This window comes from Mus musculus, chromosome 3 (genome assembly GCF_000001635.26).
Source record: "Mus musculus strain C57BL/6J chromosome 3, GRCm38.p6 C57BL/6J".
Lineage (NCBI taxonomy): Eukaryota > Metazoa > Chordata > Mammalia > Rodentia > Muridae > Mus > Mus musculus.
The window spans coordinates 159,891,079-159,906,139 of NC_000069.6; the positions used below are offsets into that span (position 1 = coordinate 159,891,079).

A 15,061-nucleotide genomic window follows, 5' to 3' on the forward strand; every position below is an offset into this window, starting at 1 on the left:
CCCCCCCCCCCAAAAAAAACCCTTGTTTTCTTTCATTGAAACTGCCTGCAATTTCCCCGGGTTCACAAACCACAAACTGATCTGAAAGAGATGAAGAAACAGGAAGCCCATTGGGGACAGCCTCTCCCACAGCCTCGCTGTCCCACCAAGTACACCTGCCTGGTGGGTCAATCCTGGAAGGGAAGCAAGGCATGGTGGGTGAGGAGGGAGCATAGATAGCACAGACCTGTCATCCCAGCCCTTGGGAAGCTGAAGCAGGAGTATTGCAGTGAGTTCCAGGCCAGAGACAGATACAAAGAGATGACCAGTTTCAAAACACAAAACACAGTGAAAACCCCAAAACCTATATAGGGCTGCTGATGCAATGGGGGAGCTGGCATGCTGGGTGCTCAGTAGCCGGCTTCCTCCTGGCAGTAGGCCAGGTATTCAGGGGCCTTGTCTTGGCTGTCACCAGCAGGAGCCCCATCAGCTACAGAGCCCTGTGGACAATACTTGGGGTTGTAGATCTGCCTCCCCAGTCCGAAGACCTGGTCGCTCTGGTTGGCACCCGGCATGTAGCCCATCTACAGGGACATGGAAGAGTTGTCGCACTTGTCAGTGCCCAGCTTGGTGTCATAGATGTGCCTCCGGGTCCCTGGAGTTGTCATGCCCACCTGGCTAGCACACTTGTTGGTGCCCATCTGGAGGCTGATGGTGCAGAAGTCCATGGGAGGCAGGACGTGGTTCTTGGGGTCATATAGATGTCTCCTGGTACCGCAGGTTGTCATGCCAGACTGGCTGGCACATTTTTGGTGCCCATCTGCAGCCCGATGATGCACTGTCCGGCCTTCATGGTGGCATCGTCAAAGTTCCTCTCCTTTTTCTCCGAATATTTAACCCCAATGTCCACCTCACTTTGCAGCCCCTTGGTCTTGGCCTTTCCAGTCATTGCAAGCAGAGACACTTGCACCTGTGTCATATTCCCGCTCTCAAACAGGTCATTGGCTTCAAACAGGTCCACAGGGTTCATGCCATAGCTGACCATGGCCTTGATGAAGTTGGAGAGATTTTCTAGCTGGTGCCAGTTCTGCATAGAGTGATTGATTTTGGGAATGAAGCCCAGCTGTAGCTTGCTCATGAGTGTGTATAGGATAACCCCATCTTTCAGACCCTTCTGCAAGTCAAGGCTGGAATACGCAGATCTAAGCACAATTTATGTTAATATGCCTTTATTCCATGGAATTTATATGACTGGGGTCTTTATTTTATAGGTCGCCTTTCTCAGTATCATATGTAACCTTGCTCATGCTGCCCTTCTTCCAGGGAGTTCACATAAGATATGTAGTCTTAATTGTGTGTCCAAGGTGTCAGGAGTATTTCAAGAGCCACGAGACCAGTGTTTTATTATATACAATAGAGTCAGTAAAGCTGAACCAGATTTCCTACTCTATTGAGAGGCAGAAGAGAAGTCCAGTAACAAGCAGCACAACTTTAGTGGCATTTTCTGCCCAGTGCTCTCCTGTTTTAGAGTTTTGTGTTCTATGTTTGGAACAGATTTGGAGGGAAGCTCCATGTTTTTCTCATCTGCTAATATATTGAATGAAAGGTAGATATGAGAATTTTACTTCCCTCAATAAAATGACAGAAATTGCTATCCTTGATGCTTTAGACACTGTTCTAAGATTTTCATGACTTGATTAGTTTAGTGTTCATAAAATCCTAAAGGATGAATTCTATTATAACAGGAGAGAAACTCCAATCATCTAACCTTGGAGTAGCATTGAGTTCAGTGAGGGAGCCAAAGGATTATTGGAACAGACACTCATCCTGTATTTCTGGACTTCACATATACCAAAGAAAGATAGAAAAATGCTGAGGTTACAACCCAGACACATTAGCCATTGGAGTATTTTGAGATCTTGGGCTTTCTGAGTTCTTCAGACATAGGAAAAATAGTACCCTTATCCTCAACTACACAGGGAGTAAGTAGATAATGGGTAAAATTAAGATGTAATAGGCTATAAGTACAGTAAACAGTTATAACATTTTAAACTTGACCTTTTGGCAAGAGGAAAAGAAACGAAAGGATGATATGGTGACCAGCATGAAAAACCTTGATATGTCTCATGCTCTATTTGTGGACCTGCACTGAGATTTTGAGCAAGTTTTAGTAGCCATATTGCTGGATTTTAAAACAAAATTAATAAGTATTTTTCTCAGTATTTCAAAAGATCAGCAGCTCCCTTATCATATGTTAATAATGTGTGTCCATGTTCTCTCTTCTGGAAAGAGGTTGCTTAAATTGCCCAAAAGCACATGACTAGTAAATGGCAAAGGTGAGTCTTCAATTTCCACATGAATCCATACACCCAAGCAGCTAAATTAAGCATAGTTTATCAAAAAAGTACTCAACTCTGACCAGACTCTTATTTAAAACAAAAGCAAAAACGAACTTAATTTCTGGTTTTTCTCCTTTTAAAAAAATAAGACAGTCTGATAAAATGGGTTAGTACCACTTCACATTGAATACTGAAGGAAAAAATAGCCTCATTCTCCACACACATTACCTGTCTTTACTATATATTCAGTGACCGACAGAACCACAGGAACTGGTGTCTCCAGGCTTCCAATTTGTTGCTCTTTTGCTCACACTGCCATTCTCAACTTCTTTACAGAAAAGGTATTGTTTTGGATCAACATATTTTGACCCCATGCTTGGATTAAAGGGTTTCAGAGATGATTGTTAGCTATCCATGACCCTGCTGGGAATATATTAGAAAGCTTTGATTAGAATTGAGTAGATCTTCCATGAAGCATACTTAATTTTCCTGCTGGATTTTTTTCTAATTCTAATGGTTTATCTAATAAAAGTAGTAAGCACAGTAGGACCAGGGCTGATTCATATGGAAGTTATATTTTGTGGCTTGAACATTTTCTGTCTAATTAGACGATTTTCTTTAAGTGATACAAATCAAGTGATAGTCTTTAGAAATTTCTGGGTACATTTAATATATACAACATGATGTTTTAAGATGCACATAGCAAAAACTTATTTATAGTGAAGCAAATTAATTATTGCTATTACTCTTGCAGCAAAGCCAAAAAAGAAATGAGTAACATATGATGAAGAGTTTCCCTTCTTTCCATTTACCTTCCTTCCTTTCTGACAATTCTAAATTGAACCCAATTCTCATTTCTGATGATTTCCTTTTAAGGCAACTTTAGAATTGTAATCTTCCTCATATTAAAATCAACTAACATAGCTTCATGCAAAGTTATTTAATATCTGACTCAGTTTACTTATTATGAAAACTGATATATCAATGTCTATATATTACATTGATAGAAAATTCAATTAGATCACTTAGATAAGCCTCAGGTTATTTTTAATTAGAGTAATTGTACATTGATATAGATGTAAATTTTTTATTGCTTTTCCTTTTAGCATACTCAGCAGGTTAGAAGAACTGATGAAGCTGGGACCAGACCAGGGGTTGTGCCTGTTTAGACTTTTTCTCTCCAGAGATATCTACTCTAAGTAGGCCTACTGCTGCTTTTTGTAGGACCTAAGGAAGAAATATCTCTGAAGACATATCTACTTCATAAGTATTTCATGGTGACATATCTAACCAATAAACTGATTAGTTATATTCCACTTTCTGATTGCAACAGATTTACTTTCATAATAAACCAGTATACCAGTTTTGAATTTTGGATTCTTGGACTTATATGCCAATATATGACTGATTAGGAAGCCCTTTCACCCTCTATTTGTCTCTTATCCATCATTCTACTCACAGAGAGGAGCCTCTTTGCTTGTGCAAAGAGCACTCCAAACTCTGAGCTCTAGTTCTGTCAATATCTTTCTGTAAACAACAGCCTTTTGATCATTCTTGATCACCCAAATTGTTATTTAGTTTCTCTTAGATACCAGATTTGAGGGGAAACATATAAAAACTGAAAACAAGATCGGAGCTATCCAAGAATATTCTCAGAATAGCACAAGACAAAAGTAGGGCATGGGATGGGTAAGCTCTGGGTGTGCCGAATCTTCAAATTCTTTAAAGAAGTGGTGAGGTAAAGAGAGCCATATAGAATGGGACTCATTAATAGGGTGAAGGCCAACTGATTTTACCCTGCCCATGTATAAGATAGACCCCATTCTTTCAAAGACAATAGTCTTCTAAGGCGTACAATGTGTGAACTAGTATTGTATCTAGAGGGAGCTAATAATTTCTACATTATTTTTATATTTGTGCTTTTGAGTCTAGTGATTATCTAGGTATCATTTCAACATTACTGAAAGTACTAGTTCCTAATGCTAGCATTAAAAGTGAGAGAGGAGATTTCTACTGTTAAATTTACCATTGGGAGTACAGGCCAGTTCTTCTTATTAAACACTGAGGCTGTGTGGAGTGATTGAAACCAATGTGGATTCTAGCCAAAGAGATAGCCAGGCTCTGAAGATTGCTTTTGTTGAGTTGGGGATGGGCGCATCGAGTGGCAGCACACAGTTTCCTATATCAATAGCTGTTGTTCTTCCTGGTTCTCAGCATTGCCTGATATCCTCAAGTGTAGTCTGTGCTCTGACAGTACTAATGAGTGGAAACCTTTTTGTGTCTAGTTCTTAGTCCAGTTTGTCTGCTGGAAGCACTGTTTCTCATCCCTCTCTGCAGTTGGTATTTTCAGATTCTGAATGGCTTGAGAATGTCACATAAATTGGTTCACTTTTCCAGAACGTTCCTTCTGTGGGAGTTTAGGTTTTATCTATCAAGAAAGTCTACTTTCTTTATATTAGATAGTAATTATGAGTCATCTTTAAGCCACACTAGACTGGTAAATAGAAAAGTCATTTATATCCCTAGTAATTTATGTGTTTAGCAGAGATTTATTAGGTTTGTGCCACATACTATGTAGTATGTGGTTCTTCCACTAACCTGACCTCTGTTAGTCATATTTTACTTTACAAATCAATAAAGTTAGGACTTATGGCTAGTATTTTACCTAGAATTGATTCCAACCAGTGGTGGCTGGTCCTCTATTCATTTTCAAATGTAGGATTGTGCTTAATTTCTTTATTTTTTACTTCATTAAAACTATCTATTTGTGAGCCTTCTCACCATAGTATAAAACACTCAAAAATTGATAGATAAAATTTTTGGATCTAATCTTTTTATTGGGAAGTGGTAAATTAGTCCTACCATAGTCTCTGGTGATGTGGAAGTGTATGTACATCTACCTATAATCACTCTCAATGATTAAGTCTTTGCTTTTAAAGAAATTACTTTTGTCACAATATAAAGAAGAAAATTTTAATTTCAGAGAAATAGTTTATCTTATAAGTGAGACCCTTTTGGGTACAGTTTTATGAGGGATAGTTTCAGATAAGAGTGTATCCAGAAGTGTTATATCTTAGTTATTTTTCTGCTACTATTACAAGTGGAGAAAAAAGTTTATTTAATATATACTTTGGGGAGTAAACAAGCTATGATAAAATGGTTCTATCTGTTCAGTCTGTCTCAAGGCCTCCTATGCACATATCAACATGTTGAATATCATCGCAATAGGAGTATGTGTAAAAGGGAGCAATCACACTGTGAGAAAGGAAACGAGATTGAGATGAGGTCAGACTATTTTTTATGATAAACTATTCTTATAGAAAATGATTCTCAAAAAAAAAAAGAAAATGATTCTCTTTTATTAATTCATTCTTGAGGATAGAAAGCACAGTAATCTAATCAAAATCCACTAAACCCCACCCCTTAAAGCTTTTACTATTTAAACACTGCTCCATTGAAGGCAAAACCTCTTAGGATATATTGTCAAACCATTTCCAAACTAAAACAGAGTGGTAAGAGGAAAAATAAACAAGCAAACAAGCAAAAGAATTATGATAATCAAGTATCTAAGGCACTTTTTGTAGAAATAAGTGATATGGCAACTTCTATGTGGTTTTAAAGGCATATTTTAGACCAGTGATTCAAGTTATAGGAAGGTAAGTTCCAATCATGATTCAGATTCTGAGCATCTGAGCTGCTTGAGTCCTTATCTCTAGTAGAGTTTGAATGGAAGTTCTTGACTGCAAAGGGTAGGCTATGGAAGGAGATCTAACATCTCTATTAGACTTTAGTCCTATGCCTTCAATCTTTAAGTTTGATAATAACATCTCATTTATTTTCTTGGATTCCATGGCATGGCCTGTGAACATTTTGGAATGTTTCCAAATTATCTTTCTCCAAATCATTTCTGAATTGTCCATGTTTTCTCTTGCAGGAGAAAATGCAGAAATTTCCATGGATGTTTCCCTGGGTTACCGTGATGATATGTTTTCTGAATGGACTGAAATGGCCCATGAAAGAGTACCACGTAAACTCAAATGTACTTTTACATCCCCCAAGGTAGGGCACCTTTATTGCTGAGTTGACAGTGTTGGATTCTTGGCATGGAGTACTACCAATCAAGTGACTTGATGTCCCATTAGAGACAGAATTTTTTTATTTTCTTTTTTCATTATTTTTCTTCCTTGATTCTTTTTTTTTAGAGTGAAGGAAAGGCTAGACTTTCCACTGAAAAAAGTTTTGATTATACTTTTTCTGATCTGTTGTCTTCATCTTAGCTGCTCTTGAAGGACTTGTGTAGGATCAGACAAATTTGATCCTTCTAACACAGACCTATTAAAACTTTACTTTTGCCTGTAAGTGTAGAGGAAGAATTAACAATGAGAATAGCAGATGGAAGCCTCTGAATACCATGACCAGCATAAGTAGTCTTATATTTTTAATGTAAATTAAAAGCATGTTTTGGAATAAAACATATGTGGCCTCAATTCCAGGCTCTGTCACTAACTCTGTGATCACAGTCATGTTTTATAATTTCTCTATTTTTTATTTCTTCTGAAAAATGGAAAGATGTATGTATAGTAACCTTGGGTATGTTTTTTTTCATTGGTTGGTTGGTTGGTTGGTTTTTGTTTTGTGTTTTGTTTGTTTGTTTTTAGTAAGAGCCAGAGGAACCAATGAACATGTACTGTGGCTTTATAATTTAACATTGTCTCTGAGACATGTTTGTGAGTGAAATGCAATGTTACCAAGGTGGGCCACCTGAACAAAAAGTGTCCACTGTAACCTAGACAAACTAGGTCCCAACATGAAAGTATCTGTTGCAGTCGGTTTTCTTTCACTATACAAATGTGGTCTGAGGACCAAGGACATTAGTATGAATTGCAAGCTTATGAGAAATATAGATTCCCAGGCCACACATAAACCCACTATTTTCTGATGATGTATAAATAAATTGTAAATAACAGAAGCTTATTTGGTTCATACTTGTAGAGGCTAACAGTCTACAAGCGTGACACTGGAATTTGTTTAGGTCTTTTGTACTACACTAAAATATGGACAGGAGAGCAATCAAACCCCATTGGAGAGAAGATGGAATGAAAATGGGCTTCACATAGGAAAACCATACTCTTTTGATAACTAACCCATCTCCACAATGATAGTACTAATTATTTCATGAGAGCAGAATGCTCCTATCTTAATCATGATTAACAACTAAATTTCAACATTAGTACTGAGAGAAATCCAAAACATAATAACTGCTGAATCATATCATAGAAGACAGGACCAAAGACTTTATTTCAGTGCACTTTGAACTAATCCTCTTAGAATGAACAAAGCTTAAAAAGCCCTACCCCAGGCCCTTTCTTTACTGACAGTCTAAATATAGAGCTCTCTCATATACAGCCTTGAAGATTTTCAGACGGGCACTTGAAGGTAATTTAGAGGTAAAAATGATACGGATCTATAAAATAGGGGAAATAGGAAGATAAATAATTAACATTTCAGATTTATTTTTGTGAAATTAAGGAAATGTTCCCTCTATATGTGATGCAAGCTTATTGCATCTTTCAGAGGAAAGCCTGGTTAAATGTAAATTACAGGGCTTTTGGATATAGATAATTTTCTCCTCATAAAGAGAAGTCATTTTTCACTTTTCTTTCACATTGGGAAGTGTGTGTGTGTGGGGGTGCTGCCTGCAACTGCTTCTCAATGACAGGTACTTAATTATCTTTAGGATGTGTCTATATCCTTTTGGAAAGGGATTAAACCTTGTAAGGTATGAAGAAAATGAATTATCAAATCTATACATTTTGATTATGATAAAGTTTAATCTTGATTCTAAAGATTAAATGAGAAATTGCTTTAAAGCTCTTTAGTCTCTAGTGGATTGTGAATTCAAAATAATAATAATAATAATAAAGTCAAGTCATTACCTGCTGTAATTTGCCCTAATTAGACAGTCTTATGCTAGAGCTAAGGAAGGATAGGGAGGGTGAGAGGAAGGGAAGGGAGAAAGGGACGACAGGTGGGAGACAGAGAGACAGGGAGAAAATAAGTGCTGTAAATACTGGTAGAGGCAGAAATTTAAAAAGAAAACCTCAAACATGGTACATATGTGGTACACATACATTTATAGGAGCAAAATGCTCAACACATATAAATACAAATTAATACATACTTTAAAAAGGAAAGAATAAAGGAGGGAAGGAGTGTTGGAGGAAAGAAGGAAGCACGCATGCAAGCAAACCCTTCAGTACTTAACTTAGACAGTTTATAGTTTATGTTCATTGATTCCTAAAGATTTTTTATCTCTAGATCTATTTGTAAATAAAGGAGGAAAAAACGGAGCTTGGGGGCAAAAAGACCACTTATATAGGAAGAATCATCCAATATACACCCATAATTGGAGATAGAATCAAAACTATTTACACAGAATTATTTTAATTTCAAAATCTTATTTGATACCCCTAATCAACTTGTAGCATCTGACAAGTGCCTTCACTCCTTAAAAGATATGTTTTTATGACTCAGTACTGATGTCTGCCTGAAATAGGAAGATTACTGCCTAACTAGTAATGTCTGACTAGGCAAGGAAAGGAAGAAGAAACTAGAAGTGCATGAACTGTTTGTTTACCAGTTTTATTCCACCTAGTCTACAAGAGTTTCTTGTCTCCAATACAGAGGTGTGTTCACTGTACTCTTAAGTCCTAACTGTTCATTAAAGAAGTCCTGCCACCATTATATAAGATACAGAATCTTTGTTTCACCAGACTATAGACTCCTGTTCATCTTCTCACTGGATTATATAATTCATATTTTCCTCTAATTTGACGTTATGACTGTCACATGAAACAGTTCAGAACTAAGAATGAGAAATAACTCACTGCTATTCATTTATTCAGGATACATTAAGTTGTTTTGCATAATAGATACTATATTAATGGCAGACTTTCATCTATGTATCAGGAGAAAGTACTCCCTGACTACTACAGCTCATGCTATTGTATACCATGTTCACCAAACCACCACCCACATACAGGATGCCTTGAGTAGTATAGCAGAATTTAGTTCCCTACTACCATATAGTCATTCATAAATTGTTAGGAAGTTCAAGAGGCTTTTCTAGGAACTGGGCTAAATTTCTATTTAGTTAAAATTTCAGCTGTCTCCTGCCAACTTTCCTCTTGGGTTGTTAGGAAGTTCAGGATAGGTGCAGAAAATTCTTAATGAGTATCTTCAGTAAATGAATCCCACTGTAAAAGCCACTTTGTACAGCTTCTTTCCTTTTTTTATTTTTAAGACAATCTTATTTGATGTATAAAAATATTTTTCCTGTATGTATATAAGTATACCACATGCATGTAGCCCATGGAGTCCAGAATAAGGTACCTTGGAACTCAAGTTATAGTCAGTTTTCAGCTACTTTATGGATTTACTGAGAATGTAATCTGAGTCATCTGGAAAAGCAGCAAATGCTTTTAACTGTTGAGCCATTTCTCCAGCCCCAGTGTACTGATGATTTTTTAATATCAATAAAAGGAAGATCATTTTAGCTTCTAATATTTCACTGTGAAAATAATTAGCCTGTCATCTAGATTGTGATGGACTTCCATCAAGGGCTTTCCACGTGGACACACAAGTTTCCTAAACCATAGTAGACTAGAGTCGGATACAAAGCTCTAATGTTGATTCTAGGTCTGAGGAAGTTGTCAAAGGACATAAACGATATCTGCTATTTACCTAAAATTTTTCGGTTTTACCTCAAATGGGGCTGATTCCACCTACTCCCCTTTCACTCCCTCCAGCTTTGTTGAGTAGATCAGTGGACACTGGGATTTTAGTGTGCCTTGTAGATCTGTGCCTTTAATGTACACCTTAACACATCAGCATTTTAAAAGTTTCTGAAATGAGCTTAATCCAGATAAATGCATTCGGTCTTTTAGAAATAGTAATCTGCCTCAAACCATCTAATCTTTTTCCAGACCCCAGAGCACGAAGGTCGTTATTATAATTGTGATGTCCTTCCTTTCATGGAAATTGGGTCAGTGGCTCATAAGTATTACCTTCTAAATATCCGGCTACCTGTAAATGAGAAAAAGAAAATCAATGTTGGAATTGGGGAGATAAAGGACATTCGGTTGGTGGTAAGTGAATGTAAATGAACCAATTGGCTGTAACCTTGAAGCAAGAGTCAAGAATATAGTAATCATATATGTATAAAAAGAATTCTGTTTTAGTTCTCTCATCTCTATGCACACACAGGGCCCTGGAAACATGTGGGAAGGGAACTCCTCTGTTAGTCCTGCCATCTATTTGCTTATCTGTTGATTTATTTGAGAATTGGAAATAACAACATAACCATGGTGCCAAAAACCTAAATTGAAATTATTTGCATGGGATTATAGAAAGCAATTAAATATTGTCAGAATGATTTTAATATTAATATTTTAATTTTAGTAAGTTCTTTGAGAGTTTTGGTTTCATATGTGCTTAGATCATATTCAGCACCCTAACTCTTCCCAGATCCATCTCTCCCTATCCTCCCATCTTTGTTACAATAATGCAACAAACAAACAAACAAACAAACAAACAAAACAAAACAAAAAATTAAAAAATTCTTCAAGACAACTTTGTGCTGCCCAAAATGTTATTGGGTGTATGTTCTTCCACTGGTGCTTAGCTGACTTACCAAAGGCTGCACTCTTTTTTAATAAAAACCTACCCTTCCTTTCCCAGCAGCTAAGTTGCCAATTGCTCTGTGGCTAGAAGTAGTAGAGTTGTATACCTCACCCTCTTCTCCAAGCTGAAATTGGATCTGGCTCAGGCTTGTACAGGTTTTCTGCATGCACTGACAATTGCTATGACCTTGGTATATCTTGATGATACGTCCTTGTGGTCAGCTACTTCTTTGAGCGCTTTCACCCCCCACACCCTCTTCTGAAATGATCTCTGAAATTTGGATGGAGGGGTATGAAATTTGGATAGGGCTGAGAATGCAACTTCTTATTCTCTATACCTTGGCCAGTCATAGTTCTCTGCACTTAGTATTTTAAGTGGTTTTTTTTTTTAAAGATCACCAAAATTAATTTATTAAAATAGTAATTGAACCTCTACATATAGAGAATATGGAAATATCTACTTTGCTTTCAGTTTGAAACTTCATCCCTACTGGCTGACATTCGTAATGCTAGAAGGTACTATGCACATTACTGAAAGACAAAAATAATCACGTCTCAACTAGCAAACTACAATTATAACGTTCTTGCAAGATATGCCCACTGGTGAAATAGTAGCACAAATATTATGGAAATAACTAACCACTTCTAAGTGGTTAGATTTAAGACCTGCTCCATAAGATGGAACTCATACTTAACACTGTTAATGAGGCCAAGAACCTGAGAATAGACAGGTCTTGGGTCTTAGGGGAAACTTACTGTTGTTATTCTCCTAAATGAACATAGCAATTAAAAGGCTCCTAATGAGATACTGTTATACCCATATATGAGTGCACCACTCAGCCCTTAACAGAGAAGAAGCTTCTTTTTGTAGTAGATGATAGTAAACACAGAGCCCCACAGCTGTACAACATTTCGAGAGTAAAACTTGGAATGCTCAGCTCTAAATGGGATGTCTTTATCACATCTCCACTCAAGGCTCAGGAATCTTTGTGGAAGAGGGGATAGAAAGATTTCAAGAGCCAGAAGTGATGTATAACTTCAAGGAAACAGCATTTTACAGACACAACTGTTGCCATAAATCTCCAACCCAAAATTGCCGGGGCAATGAAAACACAACTCAATTAATATGAATACAAGCTGTGCACCTAGATTGGGCAGATCTACCACTACACTACCATCTTCCCCACATAACCTTTTTTTTTTTTTAGATATTTTCTTTATTTACATTTCAGCTGTTATCCCCTTTCCTAGTTTCCCCTCTGAAAATCCCATATCCTCTCTCCTCTCCCCTCTCCCCCTGCTCCCCAACCCACCCACTCCTGCTTCCTGGCCCTAGCATTCCCCTATACTGGGGCATAGAATCTTCACAGGACCAAGGGCCTCTCTTCCCATTGATGACTGACTAGGCCATCCTTAGCTACATATGCAGCTAGAGCCTCGAGTTCCACCATGTGTTTTCTTTGATTGGTGGTTTAGTACCAGGGAGCTCTGGGGTTACTGGTGAGTTCATATTGTTGTTCCTTCTATGGGGCTGCAAAATCCCTTCAGCTCCTTGGGTATTTTCTCTAGCTCCTTCATTGGGGACCCTGTGCTCCATCCAGAGGATGTCTGTGAGCATCCACTTCTGTATTAGTCAAGCACTGGCAGTCTTAGGAGACAGCTATATTAAGCTCCTGTCAACAAGCTCTTGTTGGCATCTGCAATAGTGTCTGAGTTTGGTGGTTGTTTATGGGATGGATCACCAGGTGGGGCAGTCTCTGGACGGTCATTCCTTCCATCTCTGCTCCAAACTTTGTCACTGTAACTCCTTCCATGGGAATTTTGTTCCCCCTTCTAAGAAGGATTGAAGTATCCACACTTTGGTCTTCCTTCTTCTTGAATTTCATGTGTTTTGCAAATTGTATCTTGGGTATTCTAAGCTTCTGGGCTAATATCTATTTATCAATGAGTGCATATCATGTGTATTCATTTGTGATTGGGTTACCAAGTCTCTGAAGAAAGAAATTGAAGAAGATCTCAGAAGATGGAAAGATTTCCCATGCTCATGGGTGGGCAGGATTAATATAGTAAAGTTGTCTATCTTGTTAAAAGCAATCTACAGATTCAATGCAATCCCCATCAAAATTCCAACTGAATTCTTCACAGAGTTAGAAAGGGCAATTTGCAAATTCATCTGGAATAACAAAAAATCTAGGGTAGTAAAAACTATTCTCAACAATAAAAGAACCTCTGCTGGAATCACCATCCCTGACCTCAAGCTGTACTACAGAGCAATTGTGATTAAAAACTGTATGGTACTGGTACTGTGATAGACAGGTAGACCAATGGAATAGAATTGCAGACCCAGAAATGAACCCACACACCTATGGTCACTTGATCTTTGACAAGGGAGCAAAAACCATCCAGTGGAAAAAAGACAGCATTTTCAACAAATGGTGCTGGCACAACTGGCTGTTATCATGTAGAAGAATGTGAATTGATCCATTCCTATCTCCTTGTGCTAAAGTCAAATCTAAGTGGATTAAGGAACTCCACATAAAACCAGAGACACTGAAACTTATAGAGGAGAAAGTAGGGAAAAGCCTCAAAGATATGGGTATAGGGGAAAAATTCCTGAATAGAACAGCAATGGCTTTTGTTGTAAGATCGAGAATCGACAAATGGGACCTCATAAAATTGCAAAGCTTCTGCAAGGCAAAAGACACCATCAATAAGACAGAAAGGCCACCAACAGATTGGGAAAGGATCTTTACTTATCCTAAATCAGATAGGGGACTAATATCCAATATATATAAAGAACTCAAGAAGGTGGACTCCAGAAAATCAAATAACCCCATTAAAAAATGGACCTCAGAGCTAAACAAAGAATTCTCACCTGAGGAATACCAAATGGCAGAGAAGCACCTGAAAAAATGTTCAACATCCTTAATCATCAGGGAAATGCAAATCAAAACAACCCTGAGATTCCACCTCACACCAGTCAGAATGGCTAAGATCAAAAATTCAGGTGACAGCAGATGCTGGCGAGGATGTGGAAAAAGAGGAACACTCCTCCATTGCAATCTGGTACAACCACTCTGAAAATCAGTTTGGCAGTTCCTCAGAAAATTGGACATAGTACTACCAGTAGATCCAGCAATACCATTCCTGAGCATATACCCAGAAGGTGCTCCAACTTTTAATAAGGACACATGCTCCATTATGTTCATAGCAGCCTTATTTATAATAGGCTGGAAAGAACCCAGATGTCCCTCAACAGAGGAATGGGTACAGAAAATGTGGTACATTTACACGGTGGAGTACTACTCAGCTATTAAAACAATGAATTTATGAAATTCTTAGACAAATGGATGGATCAAGATACCCCTTATAACTTGTGGTTTCTCCAGGCCATGTGCTTCTGCTCCACTTTTTCTTCTTCCTTCTCCTCCATCGTTCTCTCTCTCTCTCTCTCTCTCTCTCTCTCTCTCTCTCTCTCTCTCTCTCTCTCTCCTCTCTCTCTCTCCTCTCTCTCCTCTCTCTCTCTCTCTCTCTCTCTCTCTCTCTCTCTCTCTCTCTCTCTCTCTCTCTCTCTCTCTCTCTAACCTTCAGCTCCACCTTCCCCTCTTTCTCCACCCAATCACCAGCTCTATCCTTTATTTAAAACTTAAGGTGGAAAAAAGATTTACAGGAAATCACCTGAGTGCTGATTCATTCCTTGTTCGGAAACCCTTCACAGGAGAACAGAATCAAATACAATTAGCCCCAGGGCTATCTGCAACACACAACAGGGTAAATGCACTCCTAAGAGCTTTGCAAGCTAAAACTGAACAGAATCCCAGCACTGAGGAGGGGAAGTGAGCACAAAGTCCTAGGCAAGAAACTACTCTTAATTTACAGTTGCTAGTAGGAAAAAATTCACCAATGGAGTAACAGATACTGTGTATGTTAACCACACTCCATGCCAAGCTTTATGTTCAGAGGTAGTCAGTAACCAAAGACTGAACTCCATGTTTTGTTCTATTTTTGGTTTTGCCATTGTTTGTTTGTTTTGTTTTTAAATAAGAGAAAAAGAATATAGAG

At 38.0% G+C, this 15,061-nt stretch overlaps 1 protein-coding gene and 1 pseudogene across 3 annotated transcripts in view; one reads left to right on the plus strand and one right to left on the minus strand.

Annotated features, from left to right (window-relative positions):
* Wls (wntless WNT ligand secretion mediator) overlaps positions 1-15,061 on the plus strand; it is a 99,017-nt gene that overhangs the window by 51,429 nt on the left and 32,527 nt on the right. For all 3 annotated transcript variants that reach the window (NM_001356350.1, NM_001356349.1, NM_026582.5), the window contains 2 exons: positions 6,253-6,377; positions 10,304-10,465. In NM_001356350.1, coding sequence (NP_001343279.1) covers positions 6,253-6,377; positions 10,304-10,465 — 287 coding nt within the window. The remainder of the gene's footprint in view (positions 1-6,252; positions 6,378-10,303; positions 10,466-15,061) is intronic.
* Positions 393-1,162, minus strand: Gm17843 (predicted gene, 17843; annotated as a pseudogene).